The following is a 22,043-nucleotide window of genomic DNA, read 5'->3' as shown; positions in this document are numbered from 1 at the left end:
ATGGAGTAGAAATTAAATAAAAACAATAATACAAAAAGGGAGAAACAAAGCTTGGTTCTATAGGAGGCCTAATAAAATAAACCTCTGACAGATATAATCCGGGAGGGGGCAGAGAGAGAAAAGTCTCAAACAGTATAGAACTGAAAAGGGGGCATCATCACAGATATGAGAGCATAATAAGAGAATATTATAAACTTCTTTGTGTCAATAAATTTGAAAGCTTAGGACAAATGGACAAATTCCTAGAAAAATAACACCAAAACAGACTCAGAAACAAAATCGAAAAAGTCCTATAACCATTAAAAAAATCTGAATTAGTAGTTCAGTATCTTCCCATAAAGGAAACATTAGGCCTAGACAGTTTTACTATTCAGCAAGTTCTGCCAAACTTTGGAATTGTTACTCGAAAATTATATAAACTCCTCCAGAGATTTGAAAAAGAGCACATTATAATTTTGATACCAAAAGCAAAGTCAGTAAAAGAAATGTATAGGCTAATCTCACACATGAATAGATATGAAGAAATCCTAAACAAAATATTGACAAACCAAATCCAAGAATGTATTAAAAACACATCATAATCAAATTAGGTTTATTCTGGGAATTTAGAGTCAGTTTAACATGAGAAAATCTATTAATACAATTTACCACATTCACAAATTAAAGTAGAAAAATAATTTTGGGCATCTAATTGATGAAAAACATTTGGGAAAAAATCATTTTTTCATGATCTCTGGGGTAAAAAGCTTAAACTAGACATGAAGAGAACCTGACAGAGTATCTATCAAAAACCTGAGCAGGTATCATTCTTAATGGTGAAATGTCAGAAGCATCACCACAATCAATCAATCAGACCAGGTTATCCACTGTTACTGCTTCTGTTCACCACTGCCCTGGAGGTCTTAGCCTGTACCGTTAAATATGCAATAAGGACTGGAAAAGGGAGAACAGAACTGCAATGATTCACAAATGATGATGATCTACATAGAACACATAAGGAATCTACACAGAGCTTCTAAGGAAGTTGAGCAAGGTTCCTGGATCTGAAAGCACTACACGAAAATCTTAGATTTAAAACTTAGGGCAGGGACTAGAAAGAAGGCTTATATATCTGAGATAGAGTTCTTGCTTTGTGGGAGTTTATTCATCACAAATGAACTTATTCCTAGAACACTTACCTGAAATGTCATACTACAAGACTTAAGACAAGTGTGGCCAGTAGGCTGAATCTCTATTTACCCGAAGTAGTGGGGCCCAGCAGGAACCAACATCGCGGCCTTGGGGTCTATTCGTCTACCATTTTTAACCAACCCATGCATCAGGGTATGTCACACAATCAGGAAAGGTGAACCCAACAACTGGAGAAACTCTGCCCTCCATAGGTAACCTGGTGGCTTCAGCCCATGGGCACATGGACATGGCCTCAGAATCTAGTGGTTTCACCTCTTGTTCTCCAGCATGAGGCTCCAACAACATCTCAAAATCTTAGTTGGGGAGAAGTAGGAATGGAAGGATAGGAGAAAGGAAGAGATAGCTATAAATCTACTAAGATTTTGCATCTATAGGACAATATTCCTTCTATTATAATAGAACTATTAAATATATATTATATATAATTACCTAGAATATATAAGTATAATAATGTTCTATTAGATAAGATTAATGCATGGGACAGTCTAGAATTACCAGTTTTTCTTAATTACTGCACAGAAGACTCAGACCCAAGTAACCTTGGATAGGAGCTCCTTCGTTTTATATTTTATTAGATGATAATCATGCTTCTAAGGTCTTGCCCAACTCACCAGCTTCATCTCCTCACCTTGCACTTCAATAAATCCTAACTATTTGGAATTTCCTGAATCAATAGGCCTGGAGTTCCCTCTTCTTCCCATTGACTCCCACCTTCTCTGACCACTCTTTCTCACCACCCCTCACAACTCACAGAATTAGTGACATCTCCTCGGTACTCCTTCCCTGTGAATTACAAAACTTTATGATAACAGTAATAATTGAATATACTATGTGTGTTCTTGTCTATCTCCCTTATTGGACTATGAGCTCACTGAGAACAGGGACCATATTTTACTCACCTTTCCATCTCCAGGACACATAGTTCGATAAATGTTGGTGAGAATGAATGAACGTGTGTGTGTGTGTGTGTGTGTGTGTGTCCTCCAATGTGCAGAAGACCTAGACCCCAACTCCGCCTTCCCACCACACTCCATGGTTCCCCAAAGGAAGAATAACATTGGAAGGAGAGAGGGAACAAGAGAGCAATGTTGTTCTTGGACTGACCGGCCTCCTCATCAAGAAGATATTTAGCCACAGGCCTGCGACTGAACTGTGATGGCCTCAGACAGAACTCCCTTGGCAATATGTCACTGCCGCCAGGGCAGTGCCTGGCTCCCCAGCCCCACTGAGACCAGATGTTTTCAAAGTGACGCTGTGTGGCTGGCTGCTCCTGCTGAAAATGAATCTCTTTGGACATGTTTGAAATGCCAGGGAGGAAGTTAATCAGGGAGATAATCAAGAGGACAGAGTGAGTTTACCACAGGGCCATTTCCATCTGTCTACTGGGAAAATGAGAAGAAATAGATGCTTAACACAGGACTGGCATGGTGACTGGAGAAATGACATCTTTGGAAAAATACCAGCTAGAGTGTGCTTAGAATAACAGGTTATTTACCGATATTGGGAATCACATTAAGGTCCCAATAAAGAGTTATTTTCTTGCTGTAGAAAGGGGGATATTGTGTGTATAGTCTTTGCTGATTTAAAAAGACATGTGCTTTAAACAGAGAACTATAGCACTTCTAGATGTACATTTAAGAAATATTTCTGGTTCATCACCTTGCAAAATAAATGAGAAGAGATTCACTGTTCCACATCTCACAGCGTATTTATTGATCTTATTTGTTAAAGTACGCTTCACTAGCAGCTGGCAGATAAAGCTGGTACTTATTGAATATTCTCCTCCCAGGGTTAACACATGACATGAGAAGTTCCTTCTCAGTAATACAGAAGAACATTAGGGAAGTTCCTTAATGATTAAGCCAACAGATCTGCTTCAGAGCAGGAGAGGTCTAAACAGAAGCCCACTGCTCTGCGGTGGAGGAATTCATCTTCCATTTCTGATGTCTAGAGCTAAAAACAGTTCACCAGGTACAACAGGGCAGCCATGTGGGACCACCTCCCTTGGTCTGAATATTAAACTTCAATCAATGCTCCTAAAGTGACATTAGCTTCTTTGACAGCCCTAGTATGCTGCTGACTTATTCTGAGGCTGCAGTTACCCAAATTCTGGAATATTTTTCATGTGTGGTTAAGCCAAACCTCATCCCTTCACTTTGCAATTTATGTTTTTGGACTCTCTAGTACAAGTCTTTGTCTCTTCCTATAAAGTTTTATCCAATTAGACTTGGTTTGTTTTTTAAAAATACCAAGATCTTTTTTGGGATCTCATTTCTATCATTCTGACATGTTAGTTATTCCTCCAAGATTTATGTCATCCACATATGTGATCTGTATGCCAATATTAGTGTCTAAATGATTTTTTTAATTGACCAAGATGGGACTGAGGACACAGTCTCCAGCATGCTCCCCACACCATCATCTGGCCTGGGTCTCTCTCACCAGAGCACAGCGGCAATGACTGACATCCGTACACACGCCTTCTCAACATTCCTCTAGGCTTCAACCCAGTAACCCCGGGAGGGAAAGTTCATCTGGTATGACCTGATTTTAGCAAAGCCCTGCTAGCTCCTAACGGTGACTGCTTCCTTTACCAAGTGTTCAGAAGTCATTGTCCTAATAATCTGTTTTAGAATATTTCCTGATAGCAACGTCAAGCTTATCATTTTGTAGAAGAGTAACTTTATCTCCCTATCTCCTTTTTTAAAAATTAAAATATTTAATCCACCTGTATTTTTCCTGTAGCTCTCCGTTATCCCAATATTCCTCCAGCGTTACAGTGCTCGTTTGATGACCTCAGTCTCACACTCCCTCAGTCTTCTCGGACTTGGGGGCTTCGCCAGATTTAGCAGCAGTAGAGCCCTTGTCACAGCCTCATCTCCTCGGGGCCAGCGATTCTTCCTTCACGTTTGTGCTCCCCTTTCCAGCCAGAGAACAGAAGCTCAGCAGTTTGGTTTCTCTCGCATCCCCCGCTCTTTGGTCTTATTGTTCCAAACATAACTTCTGAAAGCCCTTTTTGTCGCCCTTAGCATTTTTCACAATCCTCTGCTCACTCTGCACTCTTTCTTTTACAGCACAGAGCCACCCTCTTTGGTTGCATGGCCCGACCTCTCCTGGGTCTAGGTCCAAGGTCAGGGCAGCACAGAGGAGGCAGGCTATGAGGCAAGGGTTATCTAGAAAGTACCATCTGCGATCACGAAATCAAGGAGAAAAAGTAATGTGATACCTGGAAAGATGTTAAGGTCATAGGTTAAGAAAAGCAGAACTGCTTATCAAACTAGTGGAGTGATGCGAAGGGCTATACCACGGATGGGAAGTTAGGTCGGTAGCAAGGAAGGCAAGAGAACAGGTGCTGGTAAGGTCAGGTGGTTCAAAATGGGCATCCCTTTCTCCCAAGGCTATGAACTCTGGCCTCGCTGTTTTTGAATCTCCAGCACCTAGCACAAAGCCTGGCACATGGTAGATTTCAACATACTTGTGAATGAATACATCGAAGTGGCCCTGGCTCATCATACCACATTGGAGGAATCCTGTAAATGAGTAGGCTCAGACTGGAGGCTGTCTTCCATACGCATCCTCTCCTTAAACAGAAGAGCTACCTGGATGGTCACGTACCCCGTCCTCCTTTGGAACTGTGGTCAGACTATCGTTGTAGTTGTCCTGAACTGTGTTTCTCTTTTGGAGCCTGAGGGCACGGAATCGTGTTTATCATTGCCCTCAACTCTGGGAATCTTTCTTCTTACAGTCCAGAGTAGACTGTAGATGAGAACGCATTTCCCTCTCTGGCTTTCCGAGATTCTAAGGCCTGGTTACTTCTAAAACGCCTGCTTCTTTCACTTCAACAGCCAGTTCCTGCTTCTGTGAGTCAGTGTCTGTCTCATCTGAAAATACAGCAATGCCTGATTAATGTGTTCGTGAATTATATTAAAAGAATGATAATTAAACTGCATTTTCAGGCAGTTTCTCTAATCATCTTAAAATGGCATCATTTAAACACCCTGCATATTACACTATGGCGAGTCTATATAGGAATCTGAGACTAACACAAGTAGTACTGGTTGATAAAAACTCAACCCAGCCACGGGTTAACTTGTGCTCAGCAGACTCCCAGTGACGACATGAAGCTAAAAGCCACTGTTGAAATCTTAACTTGGCAGCAGTCACTCAAATTGAATAGAGTAAGAACAAGAAAAACCGTATCAAGGCCAGTATGTCTCTTGGCAGGCACAGAGGGTCTGGCACCAGTGAATCACCAGGCTTCAGGCTGTCTAAGCCTAAACACAGCACTTGTGATAAAAGCAGATGCTTTGTTTGGCTGGTATCTATCTTCCCTTCCTCTACTCCCACGAATCCCATCTACCCGCCCCCAACCATCCCCTGCCCCCTCCTAAAAGAGTGTGTTTATAAAGGTTTCTTCTCAACTAATTCAAAGGCAGACTAAAAATGCTACGGTTCTGAGGCGATGCCCTGAAGCCTCTAAGAGGAAGGGCTTCAGCCAACCAGACACAGGAACATACGCCCTTGACCTGCCTTCCAGGGCAGGTGCCCCTGCTCAAGGTAGCCGTCCACCCAAACCACGGAACAGCAGCCATCACCCCTTAGGCAAAGGCCTGACTGCCACCTGCAGCGCCCATGTGCCCCTGTCTGCCGGGTCATCAGAGAACGTATGGGACATCTGAACACCAACCCTATCCAGACCCCACCTCATCTCTTTGCTGCCAAACTCTCAGCCTCCTCAGCTGACTCCCAGGAATGGACTATGCTGGGATGCCTCTGGGCTGCACCTCAGGGTCCCTTCCCTTTATTCTGTGCACGGATCTCTCGATCTCTCCCTTGGTGACAGCATCCACTTCCATGGCTTTAATTTCATTTCTGTGCAGACTCCTAACCTGATACCGTTTAGACCAGACTTCTCTCCACAGCTCCAGGCTCATAATACCAACTGCCTGGTTAACACCTCCACTCAGACACGCATGCATGGCAAAGTCAGCACACCCCAAACAGAGGTCTTGATTCGGCAGTCGACCTTCACCCCACCAGCCTAAGAAAAGGCGACCAAACAAATGAAGCCTTGCTCCCCTCTCAAGCTTCCCCATCTCAGTAAATGGCCCTACCCCACACATTCGGCCATCTGAGCCATGTTTGATGGGACCTCTCCCTCTCCCCGCCACATCCAACCCTCAGTAAACCGGGCAGACTCTACCTGCAAAACATACCCTGAAGCCACCTACATTATCAGGTCTGCCTCCACCCTAGGGCAGCCCCTACCTGCTCCTGTGTGCTTGCACAACCACCTCCTGCCCGCCCTCCCCACACTCCTCCCCTTCAATCAGCTATCCACAGAGAGATGGCGCCACCTTCTTCAAACTGAATCTGATCATGCCATTCCCTTGCTTAAAACCCTTTAAGGGTTTCCCTTTGCCCTACAGAGATAATCTAAACTCCTTACCAAGGCCTAGACCAACGCTGTCCAATAGAAACACAATGTGAGCCATGTAAGTGATTATAAATTTTCTAGTAGCCAATTAAAAAATGGGTGGAGTTAATTTTAATAGTATATTTTATTGAAGCTATTTCAAAGACATTATCATTTTAACACATAGTGACATAAAATTAATGAAATATTTTATATTCTTTTTATAGTGAATCTTCAAATGTTTCCTCCCCCCAAAAGGCCTTCCCTTCTCCAATCTAAGTAACTCAGGCTCCTCCGATGTTACCTTCCTCAAACCTCCTCACTTTGAAGTCATGTACTTATTGACGCATTTGTCTGAGTGCCCCCTAAACCAGGAGCTCTCTAAGGACAGGGGCACCACATCTGCTTCACTGTCCACTGGTACCTAGCACAATGCCTGGCATAAAACAAGCTAATAAATACGTGTTGAAGAATAAACAGCAAAGACACTGATATTAAGGACACGGACAATCAAGCAAGGGCTCGGGGCCATTTCACTGAAGACAGGCTCTGTTCTGTGTATTGGTACAATGGTGTGCTGATATTTTAGTGCACTGTGTGGCCATTATACCTGTAAACCGTGAGTGCTGGCCAGGACACACTGCTGTAGGGCAGACCGAGGGACTCCAGCCAGACTCCATCAACATGTGGGAAACTCTCTCGAAGAGGCTGCACAGGGTGAATGTGATCTCGGGTTACACAGGAGGATTAGGAGCCTCCCAGCTCCAGCCTTCCGGAAGGAAGGAAGGAAGGAAGGAAGGCAGGAAGGAAGGAAGGAAGGAAGGAAGGAAACAAACAAACCAGTCTGAGCTCCTCCTCCATGCCAGTTTCTGTGCCAGGCGCCCTCACATGTGATTGCATTCACTCTTTAGAGCCACTCTTTGAGGACCTGGAGATTCAGAAGGGTTAAATAACTTAGCCAAGGTTACAAAGCTACCAGATGTGGCTGCTGGAATCAGTGTCATGGTCACTAGCAGCTTTCGTTGATAGCCAAGGCCACATCAACGTTCCAGCAAAAGCCTTAGTGGCCTTTGGTGTCAGGTGTCCCAGCAGAATTGAGCAAGAAAAGAATAAGCTGCTGGTGACCAGGTGGGAGCCAAGAGCAGGCACGTGAGCTGCTCAATGCAGACTCCCAGAAGGACGCACCAGGCTCCAGTGTGAAAGTTGGAGCGCTGCCAGTCAGTGGAGTCTTCACAGTTAGAGACCAGTGAACCTTCACAGCACTCCTCACAGGGGTTCTTTTCACCCCCATCGTATAGTTTAGAACCTGCTCTAGTTCACACGCCTAATAAATCTCAAAAATAGGGATCTGAACTGAGACCTCCGGATTACCTGTCTTATGTCTCTTCTCCTCCTCACAGCAGGAGTAATTTTACTTTTAGTAACTGTATTTGCAGGTGAATCTGGAACTACATGCAGTCCAGGCTAGTAAAGGCTGGGGCAAATATGGACAGATTCTCAGACCTCCATAACTTGTGAATGACAGCACAATTCTTCAAACAAGACCATGTATACTTGTCTTTGGGGCCTCTGGAAGAAAGAGCTTGAAATTTGTATCCACTCCTGCAGCCAGTCTCTCTTGAGGACAGCCTGGGTAGCAACACCATGACAAAGCCGTGAGCGGCAGGGTGGCTGTGTCTTGAGCCCCAAGCCAGTCTGGCCTCCCAGTCCAGGCCCCCTGAAGACTATCTCCTTCCAATCAACAATAGCAATGATTTCTTCTGCTTGCAACAAAGACTTCTCCAGCTTGCATATTCTGGCCAGGCTGGGATGGCTCTCAAATCCACATGTGATAAGAACATGAGTAGTAATTTGTAACTGCATAGTACCTTCTGTTTACAATGTACTTTAACATATACTGAGGGATGTGAAAAACTCAGAAGACTAAAAAACCCAAACAGCTTTCCCAAACAGCTTGTGGGAGGCCTGAAAAAACATGATTTAAAGCAGGTCTGTCCTGGGGTTTTGGAGGGTGGGGGAGGAGGCAAGAGGAGATGTTGAGCAGCTCCACTCAACAAGGATTGCATTGTGCAATCCTCTGATCATTTTCTTGGTTGCAGTTTGCAATTGGTTAAAAAAAAATTCCCCCCAGAACAGCTGAGAATGCACAGATCCCAGCCTTTAGTTTCAAATCATCCTTGTCAGTAGAGGACTTAGGACTACCGTCAGACAGCTGGTAGACCCACAGGCACTTCCCATTCTCTGGACTCCTTCGACCCAGGAACAGCAGGGGATGCAGAGGCTGAGCTCACCTCTGACCCAGCTGCTCCAGCCCTCAACACTCCAGGGGCCACTGGGCCTGGGCAGGCACCATGCCTCGGAATTCACTACCCCATCCACGACAGCTGCATTCAAACACCAAGGGTCATTTCAAAATGTTAGCAAAACTCAACTTTAAATTTTAAAAATAAAAATTCGACCCATGGACCATTATTTTCTAAAGACATTCTTGAACTGAGGCTGTTAAAAAGCCATTGTCACTGCTAAAATCAATAATATACCTTCCATTAAATAGACTCTATTAATTTATTAATTAGATTTTTTAAAACTCTAGATCCAATTTTTCCTCTGTGCATGAAGCGTTTCCAATTTGCAGACAGCAGACGTGCCCGGGTATAAATAAACTGCAGACGTTTGTGTATGGACCTTCACATTGTAGATCCCTCTGATTAGCTTTGAGCTCGGGGCTGGTTTATCTGCATGTCTGGGGGAACGTCTTGCTTTGTTGAAGAGAAAGCAGTAGTTCTAGAACTTGGCAGTTCTGAAGAGGAACAACTGAAACAACTTTTCAGATGAGTGAATTGACGCAGCCCAGAGTTAGGTCTTTAAGTTGGTGTTAGAGAAAAGTCTGCACAGATCCTAGGCCTTACACCTTTGCTTCAACTTTGGTGCTCTGGCACTGTGAAATGGTAGCTGACTTACTGCCTGGGAAAGTGCACCAGATTTTAACTAGGGATAATTCCGCAGACTTCCTGGCCACTGTCAGTTAAAACACTTGTGACGAGTCAGCTCCCCTCATGCACACTAATGACACGCCGCATTGTCCCGCCACATGCTCCTGCAGCATAAGCGGCAGAAGGAATTAGGTGCTTGCAGCTGTTCCTAGGAATGCCTGCCTCCACATACCCACAGGCAGGCAAAAGACCTGAACGGTCTCCAAACGCCGATGCCGAAGCTATTGTGGCAACACAGACATCACAACAACAGGAACCAGTCCCCTCTCAGCCCAAGGAAGGTCCCGGATCCTAATACAAACTCATCCTTGAAGATAAATTAATCAAAGGGACATCGGCCACATGCTAATGTCAGAAGGAAATCCTGTCCGCAGGCCTCTTGGAGAAGCCTGGGGCTGCTTGCAGAACAAAGGCTCCTTCTGTGACATCATGAGGCAGGTTTAAGAGCTGCCTGGCTTCTGGCTCTGGCCACATTTCAAAACCACAAGTACATCCAAGGGCAGCCAAGACAACGACAAAGCCAGAGATACGGTCTCCAAAAGAGAAGACCAACTCCTCCTTCCAGGCCTACCTTCCTCCTGGCGCTTGGCAGCCAAGGCTCCATTCTTCCCAAGGAGAACGTCCAAGGCACTGGATTCAGACAGGGGACTGACCCCTGTGCAAGACGATAGATCAGAGGACACCCACAGCTGGTGCCAACATTCTGAAGAGGCTGGAGCACAGCGTCTGGGGAGGGACCTATAGTACCCTCTGGGTTCTAAGCCCAGCTCAGTCAGCCACTAGGGTATGATCTTAGGTGCCTCAATATCCCATTTTCTCAATTGTAGATGATGATGATATTGTTGTTCACGATGAAATCTGCTAGTCTCTCACACAGGAGCACGATACACGGACAGGATAATTTCTAAACATATCCTTTAAGATATTTTAAAACTATAAAGTACAAAGATACTAATAATCAGGAAGATATGACACATGTGGATATGACGGCTTAAGAGTGCAAATTTTTAGGTCAAAGAGGAGACTTTCTCTCTCGCTGCTGCCTGGGGCATTCCACAGGGTGGCTGTTCAAGTAATATTCAAATTATAATAAAGGTGACTTTTTGGCTGGGCGTGGTGGTTCACGCCTGTAATCCTAGCACTCTGGGAGGCCAAGGCAGGAGGATTGCTTGAGGTCAGGAGTTTGAGAACAGCCTGAGCAAGAGCGAGATCCCATCTCTACTAAAAATAGAAAAAAATAGCATGGCATGGTGGTGCACACCTGTAGTCCCAACTACTTGGGAGGCTGAGGCGGGAGGATCGCTTGAGCCCAGGAGTTTGAGGTTGCCGTGAGCTAGGCTGACACCACAGTGCTCTAGCCTGAGTGACAGAGCAAGACTTTGTCTCAAAAAAAAGGTAACTTTTTAATATTAATAAGCTAAGCATAAATTTGCAACAAATCAGAGTACTTCACAAGATAAGGGGGTGCTTGTCTGGAGGGCTTCTTTCCGAGGTAGGTCAGGTACCCATGAAGAGAGGCTCTGGGCTCCCCAGGATGGCACCACTACCATGAGGCCAACACCCCACACACTGAGACAGCAAGTTTTCAGACCTGACTTCTGGGCGAATCACTGTTAACCAAAATTAACCCTTGAATTCACTATGAAAAGAAAAAAGAGGTGAGTGAGCTGGAGTGGGCAGTCGGTGTTTCTCAGCTCCTTTAAACTGCAGGAGCTGAGTGAGGAGACCACCTGCCATTTCTCTCTCACTGCATTTCTGTTGTGGCATGTCAGGCAAAACCTCCCTCTCTAGAGCCTTGGGTTGTCATTCACACCACTTATCCCTAGCTTTCCACCTGTAAAAACTCTGTTTATATCATGGCTGGTTCCATAAAGGAATTGAGGCAGCTCATAATCTTATTAGGAACACTTAAAAGAAAAAAAAAAAAGAATACAAGGTACTTTGAACTCCTCAAAATTGGGAACATCTCAAGAGACTTTTAAAAATGTGTTAGCAAAGTGAATATATTACATACTGGGAGTAGGGTGATAGGACTTCATGACCCTTTGACCCAAAACTGTGTGCCTTTTCAGTCAGCATAATTCTTGAAGAATATGCATTTGTTACTTCCTGTATTCGTCTTTAACAATAAGATATTTTAAGTTAAGAAGAAAAGATGTGAATTTGGATTAATGTAGCTCTGAATCATAAACAAACCCTAAACCAGCAGCGCTTGTTAAGTCTTCCACAGCTTGGACTTCAAACTCAGGACTTGTGCCCACCCTCCGATAAGATCTTTTACAGAGATCCGACCTCTGTCCAAGTCTGTTTTCAAATCAAAAAGCTTTGAACTCCTGGCAGGTTGACAGCTTGGATCTTGGGTGTTTATCAAGAACTTCCTCAAGATAGGAAGGGTGACTCCATCACCACCACCTTCCCCCACCCCCCTCTGCGGAATTTCCCTTTGGAAGAGTTGGCACCCAGCCAGGGTCTCAGAACTTCAAGGACTGAGTCTGTGAATTGCCTGCATCTGGTACATGGCTGATACCTAGCTCAATGCGGAGTTTAAGTTAATAAATAAAAAGTGGTCTTTTTATTTAAGCCAGGTGACAGTTGGTTCTGACATCACATGGTACAGCTTGGCATTTACGCTCACTTTTGGCAGGCTGGAAGTTATCTGTCTTTGCTGGTCACTTTCTGCATCCTTGCCCAGTAAGTGCCAATGATGCGATATTAACAATCCCGTGCACAGGTATGCACCTCCATAGTTACCTGTTTCATTAGCAGGCTGCCTGCCAGCTCTCTGAGCTGGGAGGTCACTCACCTAGATTCTGCAGAGCAGGTCCAGGGCTTTCTAAACTCCAGGATACCCTGGGGAACCTTCTAATCTGGTGTCATAAACAGTTCAGTGCTCCCCAATGCTTCCTAAAGAGAATATCTGGGCCTCCACTTATTTTCTTCTTGTACTACTGCAATTACGAAACTAAAACATTCTGAACCTTGTTTGCCTAGCGCTCTACCAACGTCTATACTATTTTCCTCTCAATTTGCTACACTCCAGCCACAGGCCATAACAGCTTCCTGTTGGTTTTTTCAAACATACCAAACTTGTTCCCAACTCCAGTTTTTTGCACTCAATTTCTCTATGCCTGGAATAGTCTGGAAGGCCCATGGCTGCCCTCTCCCATGATGCAAGTCTTAGCTTAAGTATCTCCTCAGACCTCAGATGCTTGTCTACCCTACCAAAAAAGATGTCACCCCCAATAAATCTCCAGCACATTACTCTATTTCCTCTGTAGTGCTGACTATAATCTGCAATTATCTTATTTTTACTTGTATCTATTATCTATGTCCCTCACTAGAATATAAACTCTGGGAAGACATTGCTTCAGATGCTCCACTGCTACCCTGTTAGTTCACATATTTCCACCACTCTGTAAAAGGGCAACAGCAAGTTACTGCAATAACTTGGCTGCTAGAATGTCTCCAGTGCTACACCAGCCCTTCAGTTAAGATAATTAGAAGGACTGGGCAAAATTTTCCTGGTGAAGCCCTGGGGCTTATAAAATCAATGTAGTCTAATGAACATAGGTGCTCAATATATAGATATTAAACAAACTAATGAGCTAGGATCAAAGTGACTTTCTTTGCTACAAGGTTGGACAAAAAGAGAGGCAACAGAAGAAACTGCCCCATTCTTTACCTGATAGCATCAAAGGTTGCTGATCTTCCCTAACAGGAAAAGGAGTGCACAGTTTCCAAACTAGCTCTAACAAGCAGAAACCAATCATAGCCAGGCTCCTTACAATCCCAGAAAAAAAGCATTTACAACCATAAGGCTCATTTGTACAGATCCCTGGCATACACAGGGAAAAATCAATTCTTGTTCAAAAGTATTCTGAAGCTGACCTGGTGGTGCACCCACACAAAATTTTATTTCGGCATGTTGATAACTGAATATAAGGAGATACAGGTCCTAATTTATAGACATCCTAACATCTCTATAGAATTGGATGGATGTAGTTCAGAATCTGATAGTATGATAAAAAAACACAACAACTTGGGCTTTCTTTTATGTGACTTAATGATATAGGAAAACGGATTTTAAAGTACCCTCAAATATTGAATGATATTAAGAAACAGTTAATTTTTTAGGTATTATACATTTTTATATTTTGGTTTTATATATATAATTTTAAAATAAGAGTCCTTATTTTTGGGAGACACATACCAAAATATTTACAGATAAAGTAAAATGAGATCTGAGATTTGCTTCAAAATAATAGCAGAGGAGGAGAGGAAGTAGGTGGGAGTACAGACAAAACAGGACTGGCCATGAGTTGGTAACTGCTAACGCTGGGTGATGGGTCCATAATTAAACCATTTGCTCGACTTTGTAATGTTTGACATTTTTCCTAATAAAGAGACTTTTTAAAAAGCCCTCTAAGATAAATCATTTTCACCTGTGAAATTACAGACGTTACCTGAAGGAGAAGGTTTCCCCTTTCCAGTCTTGCAGTGGGTTCTCTTGGATGACGTCCTGGGTCAGAGGCGAGTTCTGCCGTGGGGATTTGGAGTGAGGGAGGGTGCCCACGTGACTGAAGTTATCGGAGGACCTTATGGGAGGAGGGCCTTTTTTCTTCCGTGGAAGGGTGCCGTGTATAGACACATCCTGGTAGGCATCTGTGCGATGCTCAGCGAGAGGGGACTTGCTGCTCAGAAGGTCCATGGATGAGGCCAGGGGGAACTGGTGATTCACTGGCATGTTTCTGGGAAGGCTTGCAAATTTTCCTGCAGCCATGATTCTCAACTCTAAGGGGGAAAAAAAGAGTGAAGGTATAAATCTAAGGTAATCACAAGAACTGACTTCTTACTTACAAAAGGAAATGGAAATATGCCACACAACAAACAAAAATATTCACAGAGCGTTAAAAGATCACTTAATGGCATCACTAGTAGAGTCTAAGAGGAATGGGGAGTTTACTCATCTTCCTCTTTTATGATCCCACGGAGGGATTCTCCTGGCTTGGCAGCAAAACCAAAAGGGCAAACACATCTCATAGTTGTTAGAAGCACACAAGACATTTCATTATTTCAGACAACTGAGGCTGACAGAAACGCACAACTAATAAAAAAAAGATTATTAAGGGAGGACTCATGGTTTTAGGAATGAACTCAAGAGAAGATGTTGTAAATTGTTGGATAATTAACTCACGTATTTCTACCATCCTGTAAATGATAAGAACAGGCGGAGATTATTGGAATTCTTTAGCTGCTAGACTGTCTTCAGTGCCAGACCAGCTCTCAGCTGTGCTACCCAGAGCAATGGGACAGAATTTTTCTAGCAAAGACTTGGTGCTTATAAATAAATCAATGTACTCTAATTAACGAAGACAGGCCGGGGTCGGGGGTCAGGAGGTGGGCCATTCTTCCATACATCAGTGGGTTCAGCTGCAGAGGAAAGCCACTGGGGGCGGGGGCTCCCTGGACATTCTCCCCAGAGGGGTCAGGAGCCTGCCTGCCACCAGCAGGGTTAGGCAATGCTCATGGGTACCTATACAGTCAGGGAAGACTAAAAAGGAAAGGGGAAGTAAAAAGTGGGGGGAGGCAGCGAGGGAGCATGGAAAAAAAGGAAAATGGCACGTGAGGTTGTGTGCAGAAGTAGCCCCAACAATTGCTCCCAGCTATGACTGCCAGTAGAAATGCTCACCTTGAGCAGAGTCCATGCTCCGAACCCTAAGAAAAGCAAGCTATAGATTTGACCTAAGCCAATTATATAACACATTTTTAAGGCCAACCTACAGAGAAAAAGAAACAGAAGCCCAAATAAGAATTAGGGCTAGGCCCTGGAGACAGAAGGCTCCAGAATCTGTCCTACGTTAGTAATGATATCCGCCTCTGGTCTGGACAACACCATGGGACAGCTAAGCCTAACGCACTGCCCTTCTCAAGGCTGGTGAGGGGGGCAGCTGTTTGCTCTGCAGTGGGTTCTGGAGCCCTGCATCCCCACTCCTCACAGACCATCCTTTCCACTGCAGTAGTCCAGGAAGAGCTTTCAGTGAAAATCCTCACTTAATAGCACTATTAAAGAGTCAGTTCCTTAAAGGAACTGGGGACTTAGGATGTGGCTGGAAGACAACCAAGAACAATGCAACCCTCCATAAGCTGATAGAGATGGAATCGGGATAAAGACAGCAGAGCGTGCCAAGGAAACACACTGCATGTGCAACAAAACACACATGACCCACTGCTTCCACCTACAATAGAGAGGAGCACACAGGTGCTGGGGGTGGGGTAGGAGGAGACCCTTTACTCAAGGCATATAATCCTAACCCTGTTCTCAGTTCTTTGCCAAACCTGGGGCTTGTCTGTTCCGTATCTAACTGGGACCACACAGAAGGTCTGGCTCACAGCGGGTGCTGAACAATAGGACTGTGGGTCCTGTGCAGGCCCCTCCTGGTTCTGGCCAGCACCTGGCACACTGTCAGCACTTGCTCAATGTTAATCATTGTTATTAAAAAAAAAACCAAAAAAAAACCTCCCCAACGCCCCACTCCAGCCTGACCACCAGTGACGTAAACTGACTAGGATTCCTCCACCCTACACAGACATACATACACACACACACCCCCCAAGCTATGAACTCTTGCTGCTTCAAACTATCTGCACCTTCCTTCTTCATAGACAGGCCTGAATAATTTCAAGGACTCCCTTGTGAGGAGGCCTATAGCACCCTACAGAACCTCTTCATGTGCACAGGGCCATGTTGTTGATCAAGCCTCTTTCCAAGATAGTATGATGGGCAAAAGTTACCCTAGCTCTGGTGTCTTTGGCAGCCTGTTTCCTCTCTGCTTATCCAAGATCTACCTAGGTTTCAAGATTGAGTTAAAGTGCTCTAGAATACCTTTCATCCAGTTACCCACACCTCAATTTATTATCTAATAACAAGGGATGTTCACACCTCCCCTTCTTACCTTCAATTCAAAAACCATTTAAGCGCCTACTTCATATAAGACACTCAGAGAAACAAAGATGCCTAAGCCCCAATTCCTATGAACTCTAAGAGAATAATATAATTCTTAAATAGAGACCCTTATGCTGGAAGGAACAATTAATTTTGATGAAAGGACTTTAGGAGGATCTCAGAGAGGGTGACAATGGAGACAAAGCATTTTGAAAGCTTGAAATTTGTAGGGAAAAGTGTTCCAAGAGGATCCTGTAATGGCAGATGCATAAAGCCATGGGAAGTGTCCCCACAGGCTCGGGACACTGCAAGTTGCGTGGTGTGGCTGAGTGAAGAGGTCAAGAAGCATTTCCTGAAAGAAGCATAGCTAGGACCAGACCATGGAGTCTTGAAGGCCCTACCAAGGTATCTGCACTTGCTTGACTACTTTAAGTGCTAGGGAAGATCTGGAAGGGAGAGACAGAATCCAGTCTGTGCTCAGGTAGGTAACTGATAATTCTGGAGGAAGAGAAAGAGTAGGCAGGGAGGTCCCTGGACAACCTATGGAGGAACAATAAGGAACTCTGACCTGGGGCAGTGGCCGAGGGAAGCGGACAGAGTGAAGAGACATCAGTACTTGAGGCCTCTGGCTGGAAGGAAAGGGGGCTACAGCCACAGGAGGATGGCACGATGCTGTAATATGCCATCTAGTTTCAGCAGGGAACCCGTGCAGGACTCAAGCTCACCACTGGAGCTGCTGCAGGTGAGGTACCAGCAGACAATTCAGTCAAGAAGGAGCTTAGACACTGCTATGCAGTTAGGAGTGAAGGCAGATGTAGATTTTTAGGAGTCATCAACATAAAGGGAATATTTAAACCAGAGAGTAGATCCCTTAGCTTGTTATTATCAGATGTGATAACAGATGTGAAAGCACGTCTTAAACTGTCAGGAACCATACAATAGCCATGAATTATATCCCTGCTCTCTCTCACCGTGGCTGCTTCAAGGCTACAAGGACCAAGGCAGGAATGAGTTCTAAAAATATAAAGTGGTGGTTCTCAACCTGGCTGTACATAAGAATCCTCTAGGGGGGACGGGTATATGCATACACAAAGAGTGCAATGCGCACCACCTGAAGAATGGACATATTTGAAACTCAGACTTGGGGGGGAGGCAAGGGCAACATACGTAACCTAAACATCTGTACCCCCATAATACGCTGAAATGAAAAAAATAAATAAATAAAAAAGAATCCTCTGGGAAGCTTTTAAAATCCTGACGCCCAAGCCTCAACCCAGAACAATGAAATCAGAATATCTGTGTGTCGGACACTGGCATCATCTGTAGAGCTCCAATGTGGAGCTAGGACCACTAGACTAGCAGGTCTCTTTGGAACAGAGCAATTTATACTCAGAATTGTTTGCCTGGGTAACAGAATTAAATGACAATGAAGAGGTATCATTTAATCAATAGAAGCATTCACTCATTCTTCAACACACACATTTATGGAAGGCCTGCTATGTGGCTGGCACTGTGCTAGGTGTGGGAACAGTGTCAGACAAGACAGAAGTGGTCCCTGTCCTCATAAGGTTAATACTCTATGGAGGATACAGACAATAAGTAATGACCATACATGTTGGTAGTTCCTAGTTCATTTTTTGAGATAAGGGAAATAGATATTCATTCATTAAATATATATCCTCTGAGGGCTTTCAGTGTACGAGAGCCGAGGATATAATAAATTAGACAAGGTCCTGCTCTCACGAAGCCTACATCGTGATGGGAAGCCCAACTAACACAAAGAAACACAAAGAATATAAACTAGGTGATGTCCAAGTTGTAAGCACTCTAAAGAATACAGAACAGGATGAAATGATAGAAGATAATGGTTGGGGGTGAGGGGCTACTTTACATTAGGGTGGACCGGGAAGGCCTCTCTGAAGAGGTTACAATGACGCAAAACCTGAAGAAAAGAAAAGGAACCATTGGAGGAAAGAGTTCCAGCCAGGGGATCTGGCAGATGCAAAGGCCTTGAGGCAGGAACGAGTGGTTGGAACAGCACCAAGGTGAAGAGTAACTCGCAATCTCCAGGCTCTGGCTCCCATGTTTTCTCCATTGGAAATGTTTTTGTCTTGATGTCCCTGGTCATTATATACTTCTTAAGTACTATTTCACTTTTAAAAATCAAAATGGTATCATTCTGAACCTAGGCTTTGGAGTCTGATATTTACAAGTTCAGATTTCTATTTTGCCACTGACTTACTAGCTGTATGGCCTGGGACAAATTACTCAACCTGACAGTTTCTCATTTGTAAAAATGAATTAACAATACCTATTTCACGGGACTGTTGTAAAAAGTCAAATGTGATCATGTCTACAGAGCCCTTAACATACAGCAAGCACTCAGTAAATAGCAGATCTCCTCTAAGCAGGGCAGGGGCCACATTGCCTTGTTTGTCACTGTATCTCTGCTATGGCGAGAGTTCACAAATGAAGTCACTGCTCCTGGGGAAGACTGCAGCTGGAAGAATGAGGAGGGAGATGTTTAAACCTAGAACAATAGATGTAAACACTCCAAGCAAAGTAGGACACGGACACAGACACACAGACAGGCACAGCAAGTGAGCCATATGTAGTCTTTAAAAGAAAAGCCCACGTGAGACTTTGGCCATCTGACTTCACTTCTCTCTACTGTGCAGGAAAACAGACACAGTGCCCTGACCCAGCATAATGCCATATCTTGAAATATATACAAAGGTCAAAGACTCTACGTCTTGATATGAAAACATGAGACCCACGTGAACATCAGGGATAAGAAAGGGACAAAATCTACCATAGCCCTGACCCTACTCAGTGGCTCCACCGTAAAATGCTTGTGAACAGCAGCCCAACTCACTTCCTTTACAAAGATGTCTCAAAGAAACTGATGATCTTGCAAGTTGAGGCAGAAATAAGCAGTCCACTTATTTGGATTTTTCTTTTATTTCTGAAATGGGATATTTTCAAGTTAAACTCATATGTGATTATCTGATGTGGGCTTTTTATCATATTTTAAACTTTGCAAATGTAACCTCCTCAGCTGCCCCATGATGACGATGACTGAGAATTTACAATTTGGATCTGTGGTTTTATATCTTCTCTGGAGAATCAGACAGGCAGAGGAGATGGAACAACCGCTTATCCACTTAAAATGAAGTTTTGCTTGGGTTTAGGAATTAAGGGTATCTCATTATTTTTGAAGTAAACTTACGAAGTCTAGCCAAATGATTAAAGTATGAATAATTCTTCCATGGATTGTATTTCAAGCAACAACACACTACAGGATTTAAAACGATAAGGTTCTTAAGATTAGCATTCATTTGACAAACAGTTCTTTCTATATGACTAGGAGATTGAGATCTTGGTTGGTCACCCTGGAAATGTCAGGCTTCTCAGCAGCAGTTCGGAGAAAGTTGGAATTCGGGCGGTGGTGACGGAGCCCTTGGCATGTTAAGGTGTTTACGGCACATTCAACACGCCCCCTGGCACACCCGTGCACAAGCACTTTGCCTGTGGGCTTCCCAGTTATTCTCTGGGCAGCCCCTTCCCACTAGGACCTGGGCCCTGCTGAGCCCCGCCCCCAGCGTGGAGGCCTCGGTCCCTACAAATACCGAGGGGGCCATCGGCTCCCAAACTGACCTTCCCTCGGCCAATGTACTTTCCCTGGAGAGGTCTGTGTAGCCTTGGGAGATAAGAGTCAAGGTTTAAAAGACTCTCTGCACGGCTCTACTTTCCATCTCAGCCGGTGGCTTTAAGAGAATGCAGACACGAGATTAGGCAAACGGGTTTTCCCTTTTGCACCTTGCTTCAAGCGCGTTAACACCAAAACCAGAGTTCTCACCCCCAAAACCCCCACCACGACCCACCGCCCCACAGAACACGCCGCCTTGCCAGCTGCTTCGGAGCTCGCTCGACCTCCTCCCCGACGAGCGTCTACACCTGATCCAACTGTTTGAAAGCGGTGGGAGCCTCAGCGGCTTAAGTGGATAAGGAAAGATGGGCTGTGATCCGAACCTCTTTCCCGTCGCGCCCACCGTCCCTCCCTTCCTGTGCCTTCCCCTCCCCTCCCCCTGCTCCCCTCCCAGACGCGGAGGGAGCGACACAACCGACTATTCATTCTTTCTCAACAAAGGGAGAGAGGGAGGGAGTGTTGTCAACAGTTACGGGGCAGGCTCCTTCGCTTTCTTTGCGAACTTCCCAAGAGATTAGTGGAGAACTCGCCTCCTCCGAGCCCAGGGCTTCCAGCGGAGCCCTCTGGGCCCCCGCGTCTCCCCGACCCCGGCCGGCCTCGGCGGAGAGGGACGGGACAGGGGAGCGGTGACCCGCCGAGCAGCCTGGACGGGCAGGGGGTCCAGCGAGGCCAGCGCCCGGGAAGACGCCGCTCGAGAGCAAATTGGCAGAGATGCTCCCCGCAAATCGCTGGGCGTCTCTCGCTGCGGGCCGCGTCCCGGGAGCCCCAGCGCGTTCGGAGGGCGGTAGAGCACCGGCCCCGTCCCCACTTCAGCCGCTCCCGCCCCCAGCGCCAAATCTGCTGGGGGAAAAGACCAACACGCGCCGGCTCTACTTTCCCCAGAGCCTAACTTTCTGCAACAAACTCCCAGCCCGTCCTAGCCGTGGCGGGGGAGGCCCAGGCACCCCCGCGGACGCGGGGCGCACGGCGGAGACTCACCTCCCGGCGCGCTCGGGCTCTCCCGCTGCGGCTCAGAGGCGCGGCGCCGCCGGCCTCGCACCGCCCGCGCCGCGGCTGCTCCCAGAGCTGGGGCCGCTCATGGTCCGCACCGATCGCCCGTGCGCCCCGCGAGTCCCTCTCCGGCCCCGGCCCGGCCCCCGCCCGGCAGCAGCAGGCGCGGCTCTGAGCGGGCGGCGCGCACTCCGGCCCTCAACTGGTGATTTGCGGCTTCGCGGCCCCACCCCGGCGAGCCGATTCGCGCTGCCTTGCGGAACCCCGAGACATTTACATTCGGTGACCTCGCCTGGCCCTCCTCTGCCCGGATTTTAGAGTTTGGCTCTCCTCCTATCTCCTGGAGAAGCCAGTCCTCACGTGTAGGTCGAGCACTTCCTTTCTGAACCCCTCTCAAGAGACAACCTCGCCTGATCCGCCCTTCCCGCTTCCCAGCGTTATTTAATTACCCAGCAGATCTGCTTTGCTCCACTGCAGACACCTGGCTGGCTTTCAGTTTAAAGGGCTTTGATGGGACAAAGACCCAGGTAATCACACATGAACAAGCCACAGAAACAGGCAAATCAACCACACTTGCATGGACATACTGAAAGCAAAGTGGGAGGTGGAAGTGGCCCTTCGGTACTAGGTGTTCTGGTGGGTGAAAAATTGGAGCCTATTGGAGGACTTACACTATCAGATAAGACCCATTATGAAGCCACAGAAATAGTACAACGGTAGACAAACAGGCCAATGGAATAGTGAGTCCAAAACTAGATCTACAATATATGGTCCCGTGACTTATGTCAAAGGTGCTGCTGT

At 45.7% G+C, this 22,043-nt stretch overlaps 1 protein-coding gene across 1 annotated transcript in view; it reads right to left on the bottom strand.

Annotated features, from left to right (window-relative positions):
* The window catches only part of BCAR3 (breast cancer anti-estrogen resistance 3), a 109,426-nt gene extending 88,041 nt beyond the window's left edge, over positions 1-21,385 (bottom strand). The window contains exons 1-2 of the mRNA XM_012661120.1: positions 21,231-21,385; positions 14,064-14,391 (exon numbers count right to left, since the gene is read on the bottom strand). Of these exons, the coding sequence (XP_012516574.1) occupies positions 14,064-14,380 (317 nt within the window). The 5' untranslated portion in view covers positions 14,381-14,391; positions 21,231-21,385. The remainder of the gene's footprint in view (positions 1-14,063; positions 14,392-21,230) is intronic.
* Between the last annotated feature and the right edge of the window lie 658 nt (positions 21,386-22,043).

Source organism: Propithecus coquereli, unplaced genomic scaffold (genome assembly GCF_000956105.1).
Source record: "Propithecus coquereli isolate 6110/MARCELLA unplaced genomic scaffold, Pcoq_1.0 Scaffold7, whole genome shotgun sequence".
Lineage (NCBI taxonomy): Eukaryota > Metazoa > Chordata > Mammalia > Primates > Indriidae > Propithecus > Propithecus coquereli.
This window is presented reverse-complemented; position numbering and strand designations above follow the sequence as displayed.